Raw genomic sequence first — 18,884 nt, 5'->3', positions numbered from 1 at the left:
AACAGGACACAAAACAGGCCCAGGGATGTCCTCAAACAACAGGAGAGAGAACACAGTTGAAACATAATGGCCGGTGTCCTGGAAAAAAATGTGGATCTCCATTTTTGCCGATTTGGATCGCCAGGATCTTGGCATTACTTCGTTCTCTAGATATTACTCCGGTGTACAGTATGTCTCCCTCTTTCATATGTCTCTGTCAACCTGTTTCCCAGATGACGCTACTCCGTGTGTGGGTTGTACAGTTGTACTCACTTTCCTTCTCTCTCTCTCTCTCTCTCTCTCTCTCTCTCTCTCTCTCTCTCTCTCTCTCTCTCTCTCTCTCGCTCTCTCTCTCACACTCACTTTCCTTTTCTCTCTCTCTCTCTCTCTCTCTCTCTCTCTCTCTCACACTCACTTTCCTTTTCTCTCTCTCTCTCTCTTTCTCTCTCTCTCTCTCTCTCTCTCTCTCTCTCTCTCTCTCTCTCTCACTCACTTTCCTTCTCTCTCTCTCTCTCTCTCTCACACTCACTTTCCTTCTCTCTCTCTCTCTCTCTCTCTCTCTCTCTCTCTCTCTCTCTCTCTCTCTCTCTCTCTCTCTCTCTCTAATATTCTTCCGCTGTCTGTCATGGGTGGCACATGGAAGTGACCAATAGTTTGGTGCCTCCAGACAGGACCAGAGAAGCCTTTTAATTGACACAGTGTAATAGCACAAATGGATTCACTAGGCTAGTCAGTTCACGCTCTCTAGCGGAAGTCTATCCAGTGGAACTAAATAAAAGAAAGTGTTAGACAGTTGATTGTTTGGCTCAGGTTAGTTTCAGCATTTAGGTTTTACCAAAATAAATATATGCTTTAATTCATGAATGTTTTCAATTAATCAAATTAAAACTAGATATGCAATTTCATGACTCATTCACATTTATGCAACATTTATAACATCCAATATCATTATCCTCTGTTGACATCTGGCTACAGGACTATCACAAGCATCTGCAACTACAGGCTGTCACAGCAGAGGGCAGCAAATACCTTCAGCACTAACCTCTCCCAGCTAATTGGCTTTACAGGCCACTCTAAGCGTAGCCTTTTATAACAGGCGTAAGCAATTGTAGAAAACCATTTTGAAAAAGCATTTTGAAAAAGCGTGCATCCGTAGGAAATTACAAACGCAGTAATGAATATTAGGAACCGTGTGAGACCACAGCATTTATTGTAATGACTTCTCTGAAATAAACGGTGAGACTGAGGAGGATGAGAGGGCGGATGAGAGGGAGGACGAGTTTGTTCAAGCTCTTATTTCCAGGTGTTAATATCTCAGGAGTGTCTGTTGCCGGGAGAGGTTTGTCTGTGTCTGACTGACGTTGTGTTCAAATGCAGACGGAAAGACAGGAGACATGACGTCACCCCTTCATCACACACTTTCGATGGCACTGCACAGTCTCAGGTTCCAGTTCAACACGGCTCAGTCTAAAGACTGAGTGGCGTTCTCTTCAGACGAGTCAGTCTACGCTTTGTTGTGTCTTGGGTCTTATCGGCTTAGCACGGCTCCTTATTGAAATGTCTGTCATCTTTGAGATGTTTAGTTCAGCTCCCCTGTTGAGGAGCAGACAGAGTGATTGAGACTATTGTACTGTAACCTAAATGGAGTAGAAGAAAAGACGAGAAGGGGGGGGGGGGGGGGTTCAATTGCATCGATTTGCAATAAACTTTATTTTGCATCGGAGTCGCTGTAGACGAAATCATGCAATCTAATCTCTGCACACAACATCCAATGTCACTAGATCAATAGAAATTGACCCCGGCACAAAAAGGGTTTATTTTGTCTTCGTGTTCCTTGCTTTGTTTCGTTGTATCCCTACTTGGAAGGAGCATTGTCGGCTATTACATTTTCCACATGCCGCCTTGGAGTGCAAGACACTGTCATCCACTGCAAATGACTTTTATATTAGACTGCACCGATGGCGCTGTGTGCCGTGGCGACTTTGGGATTCACAAAGTGCAAACACAGTGTGTCCATACTTCATATAGCGAAACTGCAAAGCATTCAAGGCGTTTGGTTCAAGGTCTCTCTGTGTGTGTGTGTGTGTCTGTGTGTGTGTGTGTGTGTGTGTCAACCTGATATACAGACAACCTGATCTACAGACAACCTGATCTACAGACAACCTGATCTGTGACTGGAAGCTTTGCTAAGCAAGGCTAAGTGATAGGTGAAATCCATAGTGACGACAAAATTGACTACAACCACTTAAAGTCAAATTTGAAGTGTGTGAGAGGAGGAGAAGCATATATTCCTTTAGAGCCAGGGAGCGTTACCACTTAACCACAGGCTCTGGCTATCTGTAATAACGACTAGGGTCCCTGCTCTACAGTTGGTTGACCCTTCAGCATCACCTTGATCCATGTGCAAAGCAGAGTGAATTTTCCCTTCCTCTCAAGGCAAGCAAATTAAGATAATGCATTGTGACATTTGCATCGGATCATCTAGCCAGTCAGGGAGATGCAATGAGTACAAACAGACCGTATTTAATTTCAGCACCACTGATCTTCCTCCTCTCCGGAGGTTCCATGTACTTAGGGTATATTTGTGTCTTTGTGTTGAGGTTTATCTTCCACAACAGCAAAACATACAACCAGACCTGGGTTCAAATACCATTTGAACTCTTTCAAATGCTTTTATAATTAAAATTGAGCCTGCCTGTAGTTCCGGATGGGTGGGTTCCGGATGGGTGGGTGTCGCAGTTTTGTGCCTATGCTATAGGTTCCATTGCGCCAGGCAAGCTCAATTAAACCCAGCGAAAGCATTTGAAATGACTTCAAATATCATTTGAACCCAGGTTTGCATACAATATGTCATTTCTCACCCACACTCTGTTACACATACATTACACACAGTTTACTGTCGAAGATGTATACATATACACAGACTCACAAATGTCGGCTACATAAGCTATTTTATAGCTAAGCTAATAGTGCCAGCTGTATTTTGTGTTAAAGATTTTAGATCTGGTACTGGTACGGGAATATTGGGTATAAAATGAGAGCAACTCTTGAGTCAGAACATGTACTGGTTGGACTGTTCTCAGTCCACAGTTGATTTGAGCACACCGTGCGGGTTTCTATAAATGGGAATGCCAACTGCTGCAACAGTGCTCTGATGAGTGCTATTGGGTGATTCTCATCAAACCAGTTTTAAACACGTCTGTAGCTGATTTTGTTACAAAACGCGCAATCGTCATTCTCAAGACGTAAGATTTCAAGTTTTTGGCAAAGTGTCTTATTTTCTATCAGTTTAAATTTTTGGCCAGATTTAAATCATCAGGTCATTTTATACAATCTTGCTTTAGAAAAACCTAAGTTATTTGAATACAACACAAAATATGTTACTGTAGTTTGTCCATAAATAATCCAAATTGTTTAGTATTTCAAGTTTACATTAAACTATAATATGTATTATGTAAAAACACAGTGTCTTTGGACGTGTCTAATTACCGCAATTATTTTTCAAGGTCCTGTAAAAACTACAGTTCTTTTTAAAATACTGTTTTATTTCCCCATAATATATCATCTAGAGGAGTAGTCCTTAGGTGAGCACAAGTTAAGTTAATTATAAGTTAATTTATTCGCTGATATGCCTTCAGAATGAGGTTCTTATTCTCAAACACCCCCATTTACCCCACTTGGCCTTCTCATTACCGAAACAGCTAAAAAGCTCAAATTGGGAAAAAGTCAGAGAACCATTACCTTACCAACATGGAGGCATAAATTGACTTTAGTGATGTTTTCAAATGCTCGCACGTCTCATAATGTCTGTCTCCTATCATTTACAGATTGAGCCAAGGGCCTCTCAGTACCGAAACCCACATTTGTCATTACCACGTAATGTTTGGGTAATTAGAACCTTCATTTCGGTAATGATAATAAGCTAATTCTAGTGTATAGTCACTGGGTATGCTGTGCTGGTAACTTTTTATTTATTTACTAGGACTACTCCTTAGACCTATTGTATAGATCTGTGGTAATACAGTACAACAGTTATATGATTAAGTAGGGTTGCCAATAAATATGGGGTGCATAAACCCCATTTAACAAAATCGGCAGTTTGTGTTTCAGAGCAAACCCACCACTTAAAGGAGGATATCCTCCATGTTGACATGTGCACCTGTACCGAAACCCACATTTCGCACTACCACCATACTGTTGTTTGATATCCCAAGACAGTTGTTGGCCCATATGTGATTGTTTTCCAGATACTTTATAGGCATATGCCATTTGCCCAAAGGATCCCATTGAATCCATGAATACATCTGAAATAACTTACAACCACACATAGCCGTGTCATAATACACCGATATTACCTGTAAATGATTTATTCCCCCCAAAAAGTCCACTTCTGACTTTTGAAAATGCGTGCATGCAATTACAGTACGTATAATTATGCTGAAATTGGAGGTGTTTTAGTCAACTGCATTAAGATCAGTGATTTTAGTGTCTCGCAATGTCATTTGGGATTACTTAATCTATGATAGAGATCAGTACAGTTTTTGAATGGCAAACTATGCAACACTCATACCGAAACATGCAGTCTCATCTCCAAAAACCTGCTCATCATTACTGTATGCACCAATATATAGGAAATATTAGGAAAAATCATAGTGTTACGGTAATGATAAAAAGAGGTTATGTGTTACGGTAATGGAATATACTATATGACCAAAAGTATGGAGACTCCTACTCATTCCACTAGATGATGGAAAATTTCTGCGGGGACTTGCTTCCATTCAGCCACAAGAGCATTAGACCTGGCTCGCAGTCGGCGTTCCAATTCATCCCAAAGGTGTTCGATGGGGTTGAGGTCAGGGCTCTGTGCAGCCCAGTCAAGTACTTCAACACCGATCTCGACAAACCATTTCTGTATGGACCTCACTTTGTGCATGGTGGCATTGTCAGGCTGAAACAGGAAAGGTCCTTACCCAAACTGCTGCCATAAATATGGAAGCACAGAATCATCTAGAATGTAATTGTATGCTGTAGCGTTAAGATTCCCCTTCACTGGAACTAAGGGACTTAGCCCAAACCATGAAAAACATCCCCAGACCATTATTCCTCCTCCACCAAACTTTACAGTTGGAACTATGAATTGGGGCATATTCGTCCGTCGGACTGCTAGATGGTGAAGCGTGATTCATCACTCCAGAGAATGCCTTGCCATTGCTCCAGAGTCCAATGGCGGCAAGCTTTACACCACTCCAGCCGATGCTTGGCATTGTGCATAATGATCTTAGGCTTGTGTGTGGCTGCTAGGCCATTGAAACCCATTTCATGAAGCTCCAGACGAACAGTTCTTGATGACGAACGTTGCATCCAGAGGCAGTTTGGAACTTGGTAGTGTTGCAACCGAGGACAGACCATTTTTACACGCTTCAGCACTCGGCGGTCCCATTCTGTGAGCTTGTGTGGCCTACCACTTCATGGCTGAGCCGTTGTTGCTCATAGATGTTTCCACTTCACAATAACAGCACTTACAGTTGACCGGGGCAGCTCTAGCAGGGCAGAAATTTGACGAACTGACTTGTTGGAAAGGTGGCATCTTATGACGGTGCCACGTTTAAAGTCACAGAGCTCTTCAGTAAAGCCAACATACTGCCAATGTTTGTTTATTTGAAATTGCATGCCTGTGTGTTCGATTTTATACACCTGTCAGCAATGGATGTGGCTGAAATAGCCGAATCCACTAATTTGAAGGGGTGTCCACATACTTTTATATATATAGTATACATTACGAAATACATTTTAATAATTTAATTTTAAATATCTGTATTTTCATTGTTATGTTTAATTCAGGCCTGTTCATTAGGGGAGAAATGTTAAAAAGTTTTAGAAATTGATTTGTTTATTGACTTTTTTGTTGTTTTTGCCGTAATAATAATTTTTGAGTTGGTAGTTTTAGAAATGGTGGTAAAATGCATAATATCTGATCAAAAAACATAATAGCAAATATGAAATAGATAAATACAGATTCTAATCTCAGTGATCCAAGAGGACATTTTGATTAAAAATGTCAGTTTCGTGAGAATGACCCTATTATTCTGCAGAATGTTTATGACTTTGTTTCCTCACAGTTATTCCTACATTTATCTGTGGCAAGACAATGTAAGATATTTTGGGGGGGACAATTACAAACAGACAGTCATAGACAATTTCCTCAACGGTATACACATTGTAACAAAACTACTAAAGCAATATGAAACGTAACTGTGGAGGACTGCCAAGGAATCTTGTTTTGGGACATTACATTGAATAAGATGGTGTAAAAGATGATTGAAGTAGATACATTTTTATTATTTTCCTTGCACAATTATTTTATTATTCAAAGATTTCAAAAAAATTGATTGACAACTGTTTTATCATCTCAATTAATTAGCCTGAAACTTGTATTATTAATTTAAAATCAAGAAAGCAGATGAAACAACAAGACTTGGAGACAGGAACTAATGGGTTCTGAATATTTAGGAGGCCGCAGCCTCTCTCTCTCTCTCTCTCTCTCTCGCACCCCATAAAAACATAAAGCCAGCAGAAATATCTTGACTGCTCAAAGCCTCCTCTCCCGCCGCACTAATGGCTAGGTGCTAATTAACAGCTGCATTTAGCCGCAGACAGTGTTCTGGTTTTAACAAGCTAAAACTCTGAGGCACTAGGAGATTAAGCCTGACCTTTCTCTGGACCCAGACAGAGGCGTGTTGGTGTTATATTTAGCTCCACAGCACTGAGTATAATCAGCTGGTAGCTAGTTTACTAAAAGGCAGCCAACCATGTACAGTAAATGTTGAGGCCTGCCTCCATCCTTTCCTGAGTCAGAATCATTGAACGGGGCAATCTGGGATTCAAACAACAACAGAACAACAATGAATGAATAAAACAAATTGATGTGCCAATCCCAGATTGTCCGTTAAACTCCCACCTCTTTTTAGGTTCGAGCAGTGACTTCTCTCTCTACCTGTGGATAAAGCTGTCACAGTCAATCAAACCTGTGCCATCCGCCTTCTGTTCCCCAACAATCAGACTTTCTCTCACCACTGAACCCATTAACCAGGAGTAATTAAGCGGTAGATATTTTATGGGTCCTTTATGGATTCAACTGGACCTGCCTCCCCCCCATCTGTCCTGATGGCCCCATAATAACTACTACTGCACTAATGTATGGAACACTTAGGCTTGCTTCCCAAATGGCTTCGTACCCCCTATAGACTGCACTACAAATAGTAGATGGGAGGATGTGTTGTGATGGGGCTGACGGTTGGGTTACGTTCGATAACACCTACCCTACACACTCCGTGGTCTATTCAGAGGTATCATGGGATACATCAGTGGCCAAGCTAATGAAGTCATATGTAGCCACAGTTGGTGAACTATTCCTGTCCTGGCTGGCTGCTAGCCTGTTGTTCTCCTCTGCATTGAGTGTACAAAACACGAGGAACACCTGATCTTTCCATGAAATAGACTGAGCAGGTGAATCCAGGTGAAAGCTATGCTCTCTTATTGAGGTCACTTGTTAAATCCACTTCAATCAGTGTAGATGAAGGGGAGGAAACAGGTTAAATAAGGATTTTTTTTTTAGCCTTGAGACAATTGAGATCTGGGTTGTGTGTATGCCATTCAGAGGGTGAATGGGCACGACAAAATATTTAAGCATATTTAAGTACATTTTAGCCATTTTAGCCATTTGGCAGACGCGACTTACAGTTAGTGCATTTGTCTTAAGATAGCTAGGTGGGACAACCACATATCACAGGCATAGAGAGTACATTATTCCTCAATAAAGTAGCTATTAGCAGAGTCAGAGCTAGAAGGGGGGGGGAGGCAAGAACTGCAACACTGCTGGGTTTTTCACACTCAACAGTTTCCCGACCATCAAGAATGGTCCACCAACCTGGACATCCAGACAGCTTTACCCAACTGTGGGAAGCATTTGAGTCAACATGGGCCAGTATCCCTGTGGAACGCTTTCGACACCTTGTAGAGAGTCCTTGCCCTGAGGAATTGAGGCGGTTCTGAGGGCAAAAGAGGGTGCAACTCAATATTAGGAAGGTGTTCCTACTGTTTTTGTACACTCAGTGAACATCATCAAAAAAAATGTGTCTCTCAAGAAGAGACGGGGGCTACATTTGTATCAATCAATCAAATGTATTTATAAAGCCCTTTTTTACATCAGCAGATGTCACAGAGCTACAAAGAAACCCAGCCTAAAACCACAAACAGCAAGCAATGTAGATGTAGAAGGAAGAGAGAATGTCTGAAATAATTGTGAAATGTCATGGATTCTATGGATAACACCCATACTTTCCAATAACAAGTCTTCTCATTAAAATAATGTGTCAATGCTATTAGAATAACAGTAAAACTGCATTCCATGCCTGACCATCTTGGCCCATACTGCATTATTACATTATCGGTGGTATTTCTGTGTGCTTTTCTGCAGTGGAATGCAGACGTTCCTGTTGGCTCTTTGGGAATGAGGCCAGACATCCATGTTGTTTTGGGTCTCTTCTTGCCTGGGTAGCTCCATCTGGCCTTGGCAACGCAATGTTGTGCCCCTGCCCGGGAGCCTTGCATTCTGAGTATGTGTTGGCAATTAGTGGAGATGTTGGTGTGGCTTTGGCTGCGGCGTGACATTCTCGCAGGGCTTGTTGACTCGCTGGGAGGGCGCCATGCATTGCTTTGCTTTTCCTCAGGTTCACTGTCATCAGATTTCAAGACAGGCCACGGCCAGATAATTACACGCCACTGTGTACACTGACTGCATGACCCTCCGTTTTGTTGCCGTCTCAATGTTTTCCCATAGCATTGTGTTTTATTTGAACAGTGTTTACTTTTATATTTATAACACAGGGGAATGATATGTGTTGGTATTCTGGGTCGTATACACTAGACACCAAACGGAAGAAAACGGACAGAAGCGGGGAGGGACTGCCTGCACTTGTCCAATAGAAAACGCTTGTTTTAATTTACAATTTCAAAATGTTTTGCTACTGTGTACTAGAGGTCGACCGATTAGGATTTTTCAACGCCGATACCGATTATTGGAGGACAAAAAAAAGGCGATACCGATTAATCAGCCAATTTTTATTTATTTATTTGTAATAATGACAATTACAACAATACTGAATGAACACTTATTTTAACTTAATATAATACATCAATAAAATCAATTTAGCTTCAAGTAAATAATGAAACATGTTCCATTTGGTTTAAATAATGCAAAAACATAGTGTTGGAGAAGAAAGTAAAAGTGCAATATGTGCTTTGGAAGAAAGCTAACGTTTCAGTTCCTTGCTCAGAACATGAGAACATATGAAAGCTGGTGGTTCCTTTTAACATGATTCTTCAATATTCCCAGGTAAGAAGTTTTAGGTTGTAGTTATTATAGGACTATTTCCCTCTATACCATTTGTATTCCATTAACCTTTGACTATTAGATGTTCTTATAGGCACTTTAGTATTGCCAGTGTAACAGTATAGCTTCCGTCCCTCTCCTCGTTCCTCCCTGGGCTCGAACCAGGAAAACAACGACAACAGCCACCATCGAAGCAGCGTTACCCATGCAGAGCAAGGGAAACAACCACCCCAAGGCTCAGAGCGAGTGACATTTGAAACGCTATTAGCACGCGCTAACTAGCTAGCCATTTCACTTCGGTTACACCAGCCTCATCTCGGGAGTTGATAGGCTTGATGTCATAAACAGTGCAATGCTTGACGCACAACGAAGAGCTGCTGGCAAAATTCACAAAAGTGCTGTTCGAATTAATGGTTACGCACCTGCTTCTGCCTACCACCGTCAGATACTTAGATACTTGTATGCTTGTATGCTCAGTCAGTTTATATGCAACGCAGGACACGCTAGATAATATCTAGTAATATCATCAACCATGTGTAGTTAACTAGTGATTATGATTGATTGTTTTTTATAAGATAAGTTTAATGCTAGCTAGCAACTTACCTTGGCTTACTGCATTCGCGTAACAGGCAGTCTCCTTGTGGAGTGCAACAAGAGAGAGGCAGGTCGTTATTGCGTTGGACTTGTTAACTGTAAGGTTGCAAGATCCCCCAAGCTGACAAGGTGAAAATCTGTCGTTCTGCCTCTGAACGAGGCAGTCATTGAAAATAAGAATGTGTTCTTAACTGACTTGCCTAGTTAAATAAAGGTATATAAAAATATATATATATTTTTTTTTTTATCGTCAAATCGGCGCCCAAAAATACCTTGAAATCGGCCCTAATCGGTCGACCTCTACTGTGTACACTAATGAATAGGACCATGGTTTAACATCACTTTACTCGACTCCATCTCTAGGGTTGACGTGGCAGGATGCCACCACCCAGCATGTGATCTCCAGAGAGCTGTCCAAGCTACGCAAGGTTCCCATCCGAAGGCCAGATCCCCCCTCTGCCTCCCTGACACGCTATGGTGGAGACAGGAAGCTGAAGACGGGGGAGGCGAAACTTAGCAGGAGCGTCCAGAAGTACCTTCAAGAGCTGGGTCTCCTTCCCCAGTCTGTTGGCACTGCTCGCCAGGAGCTCCAGCGAGAGGGGCCCCTCACTCAGGTAAGGGCCTGATAGAGAAGTCATTCCATGGGTGGGAGGGGAAGAGTTCCAAGCCAACTGCATTTGGTAGCTTTAGAGGACCATTGAGAGAGAGGCCTCGTCCTTGGTTAACCATTTTTTTTCTTTCTCTCCTAATGCATGAGGAAGAAACCATATAGGCAGGGGGCAGCTACGTTGTCTCTGCACTGCTTTTGTTTCCTTTTTCTCCCGTCATCTATCCCGCTGAGCATGGATGATCCTCATTTAGAAAGGGGATTCTATCACTCCTTTACTATCTATATCTCATCACCGTATTTCAGGCAGGGCCCCGTGAGGTTGCATGAATAACGCCCCACATCCCAGCCAACCCCAGAGCTGCCCCGCTACTTCCTATTGCTGTTTTACCATAGCGATGATGGCATCCAGAGTTGAGGAGTTCAGGACCCTCCTTAGTGACGAGGCGGTGTTCTTTGTTGCATTGTGGGATAGTGGATGACAAACATGGTTAGCATGAATGACTGAGGCCCATCCCGCTGGGTTAATGCCATTAGGGTCTCCCAATAGTCCCGAGCTGGGGAGAATCGCATTATCTCTCTCTAATGCCATGGTGGGGACAGAACAAAACAAAGAAGGAAGATAGCATACACACTTATTATCACAACCTAGTAGTCTAAGGCCTTACCCTTGTGTTTATTGTGTCAATGTATCTACCCATAATATTGTTAATGCTTGTCATTGTCAAATGTCTTACTTTTCAATCAGTGGAGACTGCTGAGGGTAGGACGGCTCATAGTAATGGCTAGAATGGAAACAATATGTTTGATACAATTCCATTGACTCCGTTCCAGACGTTATTATGAGCCGTCCTCCCCTCAGCAGCCTCCACTGTTTTTGAATCTACTGCTTTAATTTTGTAGTTTCTGGGTTGGATTATGAGAAGCTAGTGGTGCTCAGTTTGATGGGGGGGGATAAGCGTTTTTACCAAGTCTGTGAATATGTATAAAATGGTTGTTGAGTGACACTATCTCCTTCAGAATTTCTACATTCAATTTTCAAGGGCAGTTGTCTTTGAAATAAATCTATTCATATCCTGTCCTGCGTGCCCAAGCCTAGGCTGCTTCTTTTTTTTATATCAGAAACCTGTCATAACACTGATGATCTCGCCTTCCCTTCCCCCGATCGCTGTATAACATTACATATAGACATTAGGTCGGTTGAGTTGTTCCACATCATTTCAGAAAGCCAGACTGTTCTGAAGTTGTTTCTGTAGTTACACTCCTTAAAAACAGGGTTTGTGTTTGTGGACTGATAGGGTTCTATCAAGAACCTTTTTGATCAGAAGATCCCTTTTTTGAAGACAAGGGTTCTTTGTAAGTCAAAGGGTTCTGAATGATTTGTTTTACTGTAATATCTGGGGTTTTGCATGTACATTGATTGGTTGATACATGTTATACTACACAAAGATAAATAACATACAGTTTTCTAAACTAACTGAGATGGTTGTTCTAGTTTAGATGATTGAGGTAGTCTCAGAGTTTAATCTTCCCTACCCTGACAGTTATTCTGAATGCAGGTTGTGGGTGAGTAACAATTCCACTTGTTGGATATCCTAACTCTGGTTGGATTCCAATAGGAATTACACATCACTTTGCAAGCCGGAATAATGCAACTTGCAGGCCTGATGAGGCCAATAAACCAGGAGATTCCTGACATCACTGTGTTCGGGTATAACTAGGCCCTCAAAGAAAAGCCTTATGATATATGTAATGTAAGCCTGGTGGTTCTACCCGCTCATAGAGGGTTCTAGGAAGAACCCTCAAAAGATAATAGTAGTGATGAGAAACCGAGGCTTTCTGTAGGCTTCGGCACTTTCACCAAATTGTGCCAGAAATCGGTTCATCACTCGGAGCTTCATTATCTGTGCACATTAGCTGGTCAGCAAAAAATAACAGCGTGTGATTATCAAATAGACATAATTTTTGTTCACCGTGGTAAGACATTGGCTTTGTTAGCCTATAATCAGTTGGAATACCAGGTTTGCGTCTTACTGTACATCATGCTTCCCTTTTATGCATTCAAGTTGACCATTTTTCAAAAACATTTTGTTAGATGCTTAGGTGAAAGTTTTTGTACAAAATCCTGACTCTACTTGTAAGTACGGTGTGCCGTAGAGGTCGGCATTTGGAATCGAAGAAAGCACCGGAACCGCTGTGCAACACACGGTTTGAAAAAGCACGTGGTGAAACGAAGCTTCGGACGTCAATGATGACGTACTGCTGACAAAGTCATCAGAACACTGTTTTCGAAGTTAGCTGCTTAGTGATTCCGACGCATGCCTCTGAGCTCCGGTATCAAACCTAACATCACTAGGTCAAATGTATTTATGAAGCCCTTTTTACATCAGCCGATGTCACAACGTGCTGTACAGAAACCCAGCCTAAAACCCCAAACAGCAAGCAATGCAGATGTAGAAGCTCAGTGGCTAGGAAAAACTTCCTAGAAAGGCCAGAACCTAGGAAGAAACCTAGAGAGAACCAGGCATTGAGGGGTGGCCAGTCCTCTTCTGGCTGTGCCGGGTTGAGATTATAACACTACATGGCCAAGATGTTGAAATCTTCATAGATGACCAGCAGGGTCAAATAATAATAATAATCACAGTGGTTGTAGAGGTTGCAACAGGTCAGCACCTCAGGGGTAAATGTCAGTTGGCTTTTCATAGACAAGCATTCAGAGTTAGAGACAGCAGGTACGGTAGAGGTAGCACGTCCGGTGAGCAGGTCAGGGTTCCATAGCTGCAGGCAGAACAAACTGGAGCAGCAGCACGACCAGGTGGACTGGGGACAGCAAGGAGTTATCAGGCCAGGTAATCCTTAGGCATGTTCCCAGGGCTCAGGTCCTCTGGGAGGGGAGGGAGAGGGAGAGAGAGAAAATTAGAGGGAGCATACTTAAATTCACACAGGACACCGGATAAGACAGGAGAAATACTCCAGATATAACAAACTGACCCTAGCCCCCCAACACAAACTACTGCAGCATAAATACTGGAGGCTGAGACAGGAGTGGTCGAGAGACACTGTGGCCCCATCCGATGATACCCCCGGACAGGGCCAAACAGGCAGGATATAACCCCACCCACTTTGCCAAATCACAGCCCCCACACCACTAGAGGGATATCTTCAAACCACCAACTCACTTCCCTGAGACAAGGCTGAGTATAGCCCACGAAGATCTCCCCCACGGCACGAACCCGGTGGGGGCGCCAAACATGGACATGAAGATCACGTCATTGACTCAACCCACACAAGTGACGCACACTTCCTAGGGACGGGATGGAAGAGCACCAATAAGCCAGTGACTCAGCCCCCATTATAGGGTTAGAGGCAGAGAATCACGGTTGAGAGAGGGGACTGATAGGGTTCTATCTATCAACCAGCCAGGCACAGACTGCAAGGGCGGTTCGTCGCTCTAGTGCCTTTCCGTTACCCTTCACACCCCTGGGCCAGAATACACTCAATCCTAGTACCTACTGAAGAGATGAGTCTTCAATAAAGACTTAAAGGTCGAGACCGAATCTGCGTCTCTCACTTGGATAGGCAGACCTTTCCATAAAAACGGAGCTCTATAGGAGAAAGCCCTGCCTCCAGCTGTTTGCTTAGAAATTCTAGGGACAATAAGGAGGCCTGTGTCTTGTGACCGTAGCATACGTGGAGGTATGTACGGCAGGACCAAATTGGAGAGATAGGTAGGAGCAAGCCCATGTAATGCTTTGTAGGTTAGCAGTAAAACCTTGAAATCAGCCCTGGCCTTAACAGGAAGCCAGTTAGCACTGGAGTAATATGATCACATTTTTGGGTTCTAGTCAAGATTCTAGCAGCCGTGTTTAGCATTAACTGAAGTTGATTTAGTGCTTTATCCTGGAAGCCGGAAAGTAGAGCATTGTTGTAGTCTAGTTTAGAAGTGACAAAAGCATGGATTAACTTTTATTTAACTTTCCTGACATATTTTGGACAGAATGTTTCTGATTTTTGCAATGTTACAAAGATGGGAAAAAAAGCTGTCCTTGAAATAGTCTTTATACTGTATGTTCGTCAAAAGAGAGATCAGGGTCCAGAGTAACGCTGAGGTCCTTCACAGTTTTATTTGAGACGACGGTACAACCAAGATGAAAGGGTTCTCGGTAGAACCATTCATAGACGGTTCTAGGAAGAACCTTTAGATTATACAATTATTATTGGTACAATCCTTTATAGAGGGTTCTAGGCAGAACAGTTCATAAAGTTTTCTATGTAGAACCATATACAGGGGGTTCTTTGAAGAAGCCTGCATAGAGGGTTCTACCCAGCACCCCTTGTTCCCCTATGGGGACAAACCGAAAAATCCTGTATGGTTCTACTTAGCACATGGTTTTCTAAGTGTGTAGGATTGGCATTCTTTAGTTGGAATTAGATTTTATCTTGGAGAAATTAAGCTAATTGATTGCAGCCAAATCAGTTCTCTATGTTTGATAAGTAGTATGAAACTGAGGCTTGAAGTATTGCTTCTCCATACTATGTAATGTATTCCCTGTGAATATGCTGATGTTTTTTCCACTGTTCAGAGAAATTATTAATTGAAGTGAAGCATTATTTACCATAAAGTAGTGTAAAAGTACCAGGTTTTGACCACTAGACGTCACTGTTCCTGCTATACCACCACACTCTTTTATCCATTCTGCTGGACTCTTGTGTTTATTAAATAGATCACAACATTTCCATACCAACTTTGGGTAAAAAAAATATATAAGCCCAAGGCAAAAAAAATACCCACTTATTATCTCATTTGAACGATGTTTGAATTACTTAGTAACTCATTCGAACAACTTAGTATCCCATTTGAACGACTAAGTAGAACAACAAAAACTGATTCCATCCATTGATATGATTATTAATTGATAGTTCTTTGATACCCTGGTGCAGGGATGTATTCACACCTGTTACGTCCGTTGTTGGAATGAGACCAAGGCGCAGCGTGGTAAGCGTACATCTTTCTTTATTTAGATGAACACCAAAAAAAAAAAAGATAAACGAACATAACGTTCAGCAGGCTACACAGTAACTGTACAAAAACAGGATCCCACAAACTCCTAAGTATGATCCCCAATCAGAGACAACGATAGACAGCTGCCTCTGATTGGGAACCATACCTGGCCAACAAAGAAATAGAACACATAGATTTGCCCACCCAAGTCACACCAAATAGATAATTAAAAGGCTCTCTAAGGTCATGGCGTGACACCCCTTGACTTTTTCCACATTTTGTTGTGTTATAGCCTGAATTTAAAATGGATTAAATTTACGTTTTGTGTCACTGGCCTACACACAATACATCATAATGTCAAAGTGGAATTATGTTTGTTTTTTAGAAATTATATGTAATAAAAAGTGAAAAGCTGAAATGTCTTCAGTCAATAAGTATTCAACCCATTTGTTATTTCAAGCCTAAATAATGTCAGGAGTAAAAACGTGCTTAACAAGTCACATAATAAGTTGCATTTGAAAAGACAGCTTGCTTTTGATTGCATTTTGTCCTGCGTTTAGGCTATACAAAACTGTTAAAATCCTGGATCTGTAGCAATTTTTTTGAAAAAGAACAAGCGCACTGTCAGCATTGAAAGAGTCTGAAGTTGTGGAATATGCCAGTATAGTTCGGAGGTAATTATTAATTCTTTTAAACAACCTCCATGTGCAGTGTACATTATTTTTCATAAAGATGGAACGACTTATGTTTGTTCCAATTCTAAATCAAATCAAAGTATATTGGATGTGTACACAGTTAAGCACATGGGTTCCCAAACTTTTTTGGCCTACGACCCCATTTTGATATCTGAAAATTCTTGCGACCCCAACCATGTGAAAAAATGATGTAATTAACAGCCATTTACTTTTATATTTGGGTATATGGCGGTCAATTTAAAAAAAATCGAACAGTATTTCTGATCGTCTTCTCCACCATCACATACTTTTAATGTGGGGCTATGATAGTCAATTGCAAATGAGTCTGACATAATGTATCTTATCTCACCACCACTAATGGCATGGGTGTGCTTGATGCATGCCGCGTCGGAGCTTCTCAAAGTCGGGGGTGTGGTCGACCTCATCTCTGCTGTCACATCCAACCTGAATGGATATTTGGTTTTCATGCAGACGAGAGCACTGAATCCAGCTTCACACAGATATGAACTGGTGAAGGGTACCATGGGTTTTTATAGTGCTTTCAAGAACACTGAAAAATACGAGGTCCAATCATGATGTTCGTGATCTTCAGGTTGGAATGTTGGAGCTTTAGAAAGAGGCCCGAGTTCCCGAGTTGGAATTCCGAGTTGGACGACCGTTCAAAACGATTTATCCCAGTTGGAGCTCGTTTTTTTTTCTTCAGATTTCCCAGTTGTCTTGAACTGGGAACTCCCAGTTCCAGTTGTTTTGAACGCGGCATTAATGCTCACAGGGAGACGCCAGGCTATTCCCTTAGAGTCAGGAACCAAAACTCCTCCGTATTGACCTGTGAATGTCACATGAACAGTCGCATGACTGCTCGATCAGCTGTTTGATTTCACTTACTGGCATGTCAACTGAGACAGGATCACAGTCAAACAGATTGGGAAGTAGGTCCGAACGTGCTCTTCCAAGCGTTGGAGGTGAGCAGTCATCACCAACCGATGCTGATTTCTGTTAGAAACATGCACAGCCGACGGAACGGGGCATGGTTCACTTTTGAAAGACTCTCTCTCCAATAAGAATTATTTCCTCTGAATCCACTGTGTCGGTCACTCATCTGTAGAATGTTTTTGTATTTCCCCTGCATGCTTGCGTTCAGTTCGTTCAGTTTCCAAAATATGTCTGTTACATACTGCAGGCAACGAGACACATTTTCTTTTCATTACACAGAAAGTCAACCGAGTTTTTACATCCATTGTGAATAACAACAGTTCCTCTCTCAATGTGAAAATTCTTTCCAACACTCCCCGTCGTCGATAACCACCAATCCTCGTTGTGCAATAGAACATCGTCACACTCTGATCCCATATAACATAGTTTCGTGAACAGGTGTGCACGCAGTGGATGTGGTTTTGATGTAGTTTACAATCGAAGTGACCTGCTGTTACCTGCTGCAGTATACACTGCGTATACCGTTGCCCTCAGAACAGCCTCAGTTCAGTTCACCTCTACAAGGTGTCAAAAGTGTTCCATAGGGGATGCTGGACCATGTTGACTCTGTTGAGCGTGAAAAACCCCAGCAATGTTGCAGTTCTTGACACAAACCGGTGCGCCTGGCACCTACTACCATACCCCGTTCAAAGGCACTTAAATATTTTGTCTTGCCCATTTACCCTCTGAATGGCACACATACACAATCCATGTCTCAATTGTCTCAAGGCTTAAAACCCCTCCTTTAACCTGTCTCCTCACCTTCATCCACACTGAGTTAAGAAGTGACATCAATAAGGGATCATAGCTTTCACCTGGATTCACCTGGTCAAGTCATGGAAAGAGTTCTTGATGTTTTGTATACTCAGTGTATCTCTGTGCTCTGCTCTTTTGCCACCAATTGCTCTCGTTGTATCATAAATCAAATCAAATCAAATGTATTTATATAGCCCTTCGTACATCAGCTGATATCTCAAAGTGCTGTACAGAAACCCAGCCTAAAACCCCCAAACAGCAAGCAATGCAGGTGTAGAAGCACCTATCATACAATGCATCCATATGGCAGAGGGAGACACATTCATAAATAAAGTGCAGAGGCCTGCCCACCATCCCGCCATAGATGGAGCCCCATCTGTGTAAAATTACACCATTTGATCCCATAAAATCTTTTTTTTTTTTGTCAGTATAGCCTCACAGCACACTGAACAGCCCTTGTGCCATTTCATGCACGAGAATCGTGAGACAGAACAATATGTCCTTGTAAATAGCATCCCCCAACATGTATAGCGAACAAAAGTAAATGCATGCGCATCTCGCCCCTCACAGTTTTTGAGTCATTCAATCAGAATTTTTTTCTTGATTGCTAGCAATAGCATAAATTATTAATTTAACAGTGTTATCTGACAAAGGTATTGATGCAAATTTGTGCCTCTGCCTCCCCACACCTTGTTTTCACCATATCAGTTGCAGCCGGTAATATCAAAGTCTGCAATTGTGTGTAGTTTCATAGCATAGCTGGCCTAACCATTTACTGTGAGTTGAGTTCAACGCTCAAGTGCGGCCTTTTCTTATGATCTAAGGGTGCTCTCTGGTTGAATTTTATCTTTGAATTTTTAATCATTTTCATTTAGATTTTTTAAGGTT

General features: G+C 42.0%; 1 protein-coding gene across 5 annotated transcripts in view; it reads left to right on the top strand.

The window, feature by feature from the left end:
- ptprn2 (protein tyrosine phosphatase receptor type N2) overlaps positions 1-18,884 on the top strand; it is a 266,847-nt gene that overhangs the window by 67,124 nt on the left and 180,839 nt on the right. For all 5 annotated transcript variants that reach the window (XM_090199919.1, XM_090199918.1, XM_021563054.3 and 2 more), the window contains exon 4: positions 10,328-10,578. In XM_090199919.1, coding sequence (XP_090056045.1) covers positions 10,328-10,578 — 251 coding nt within the window. The remainder of the gene's footprint in view (positions 1-10,327; positions 10,579-18,884) is intronic.

This window comes from Oncorhynchus mykiss, chromosome 15 (assembly GCF_057628025.1).
Source record: "Oncorhynchus mykiss isolate SJ-2025 chromosome 15, ASM5762802v1, whole genome shotgun sequence".
Lineage (NCBI taxonomy): Eukaryota > Metazoa > Chordata > Actinopteri > Salmoniformes > Salmonidae > Oncorhynchus > Oncorhynchus mykiss.
Note: the sequence above shows the minus strand (reverse complement) of the source record. Positions and strands in the feature narration are given on the sequence as shown.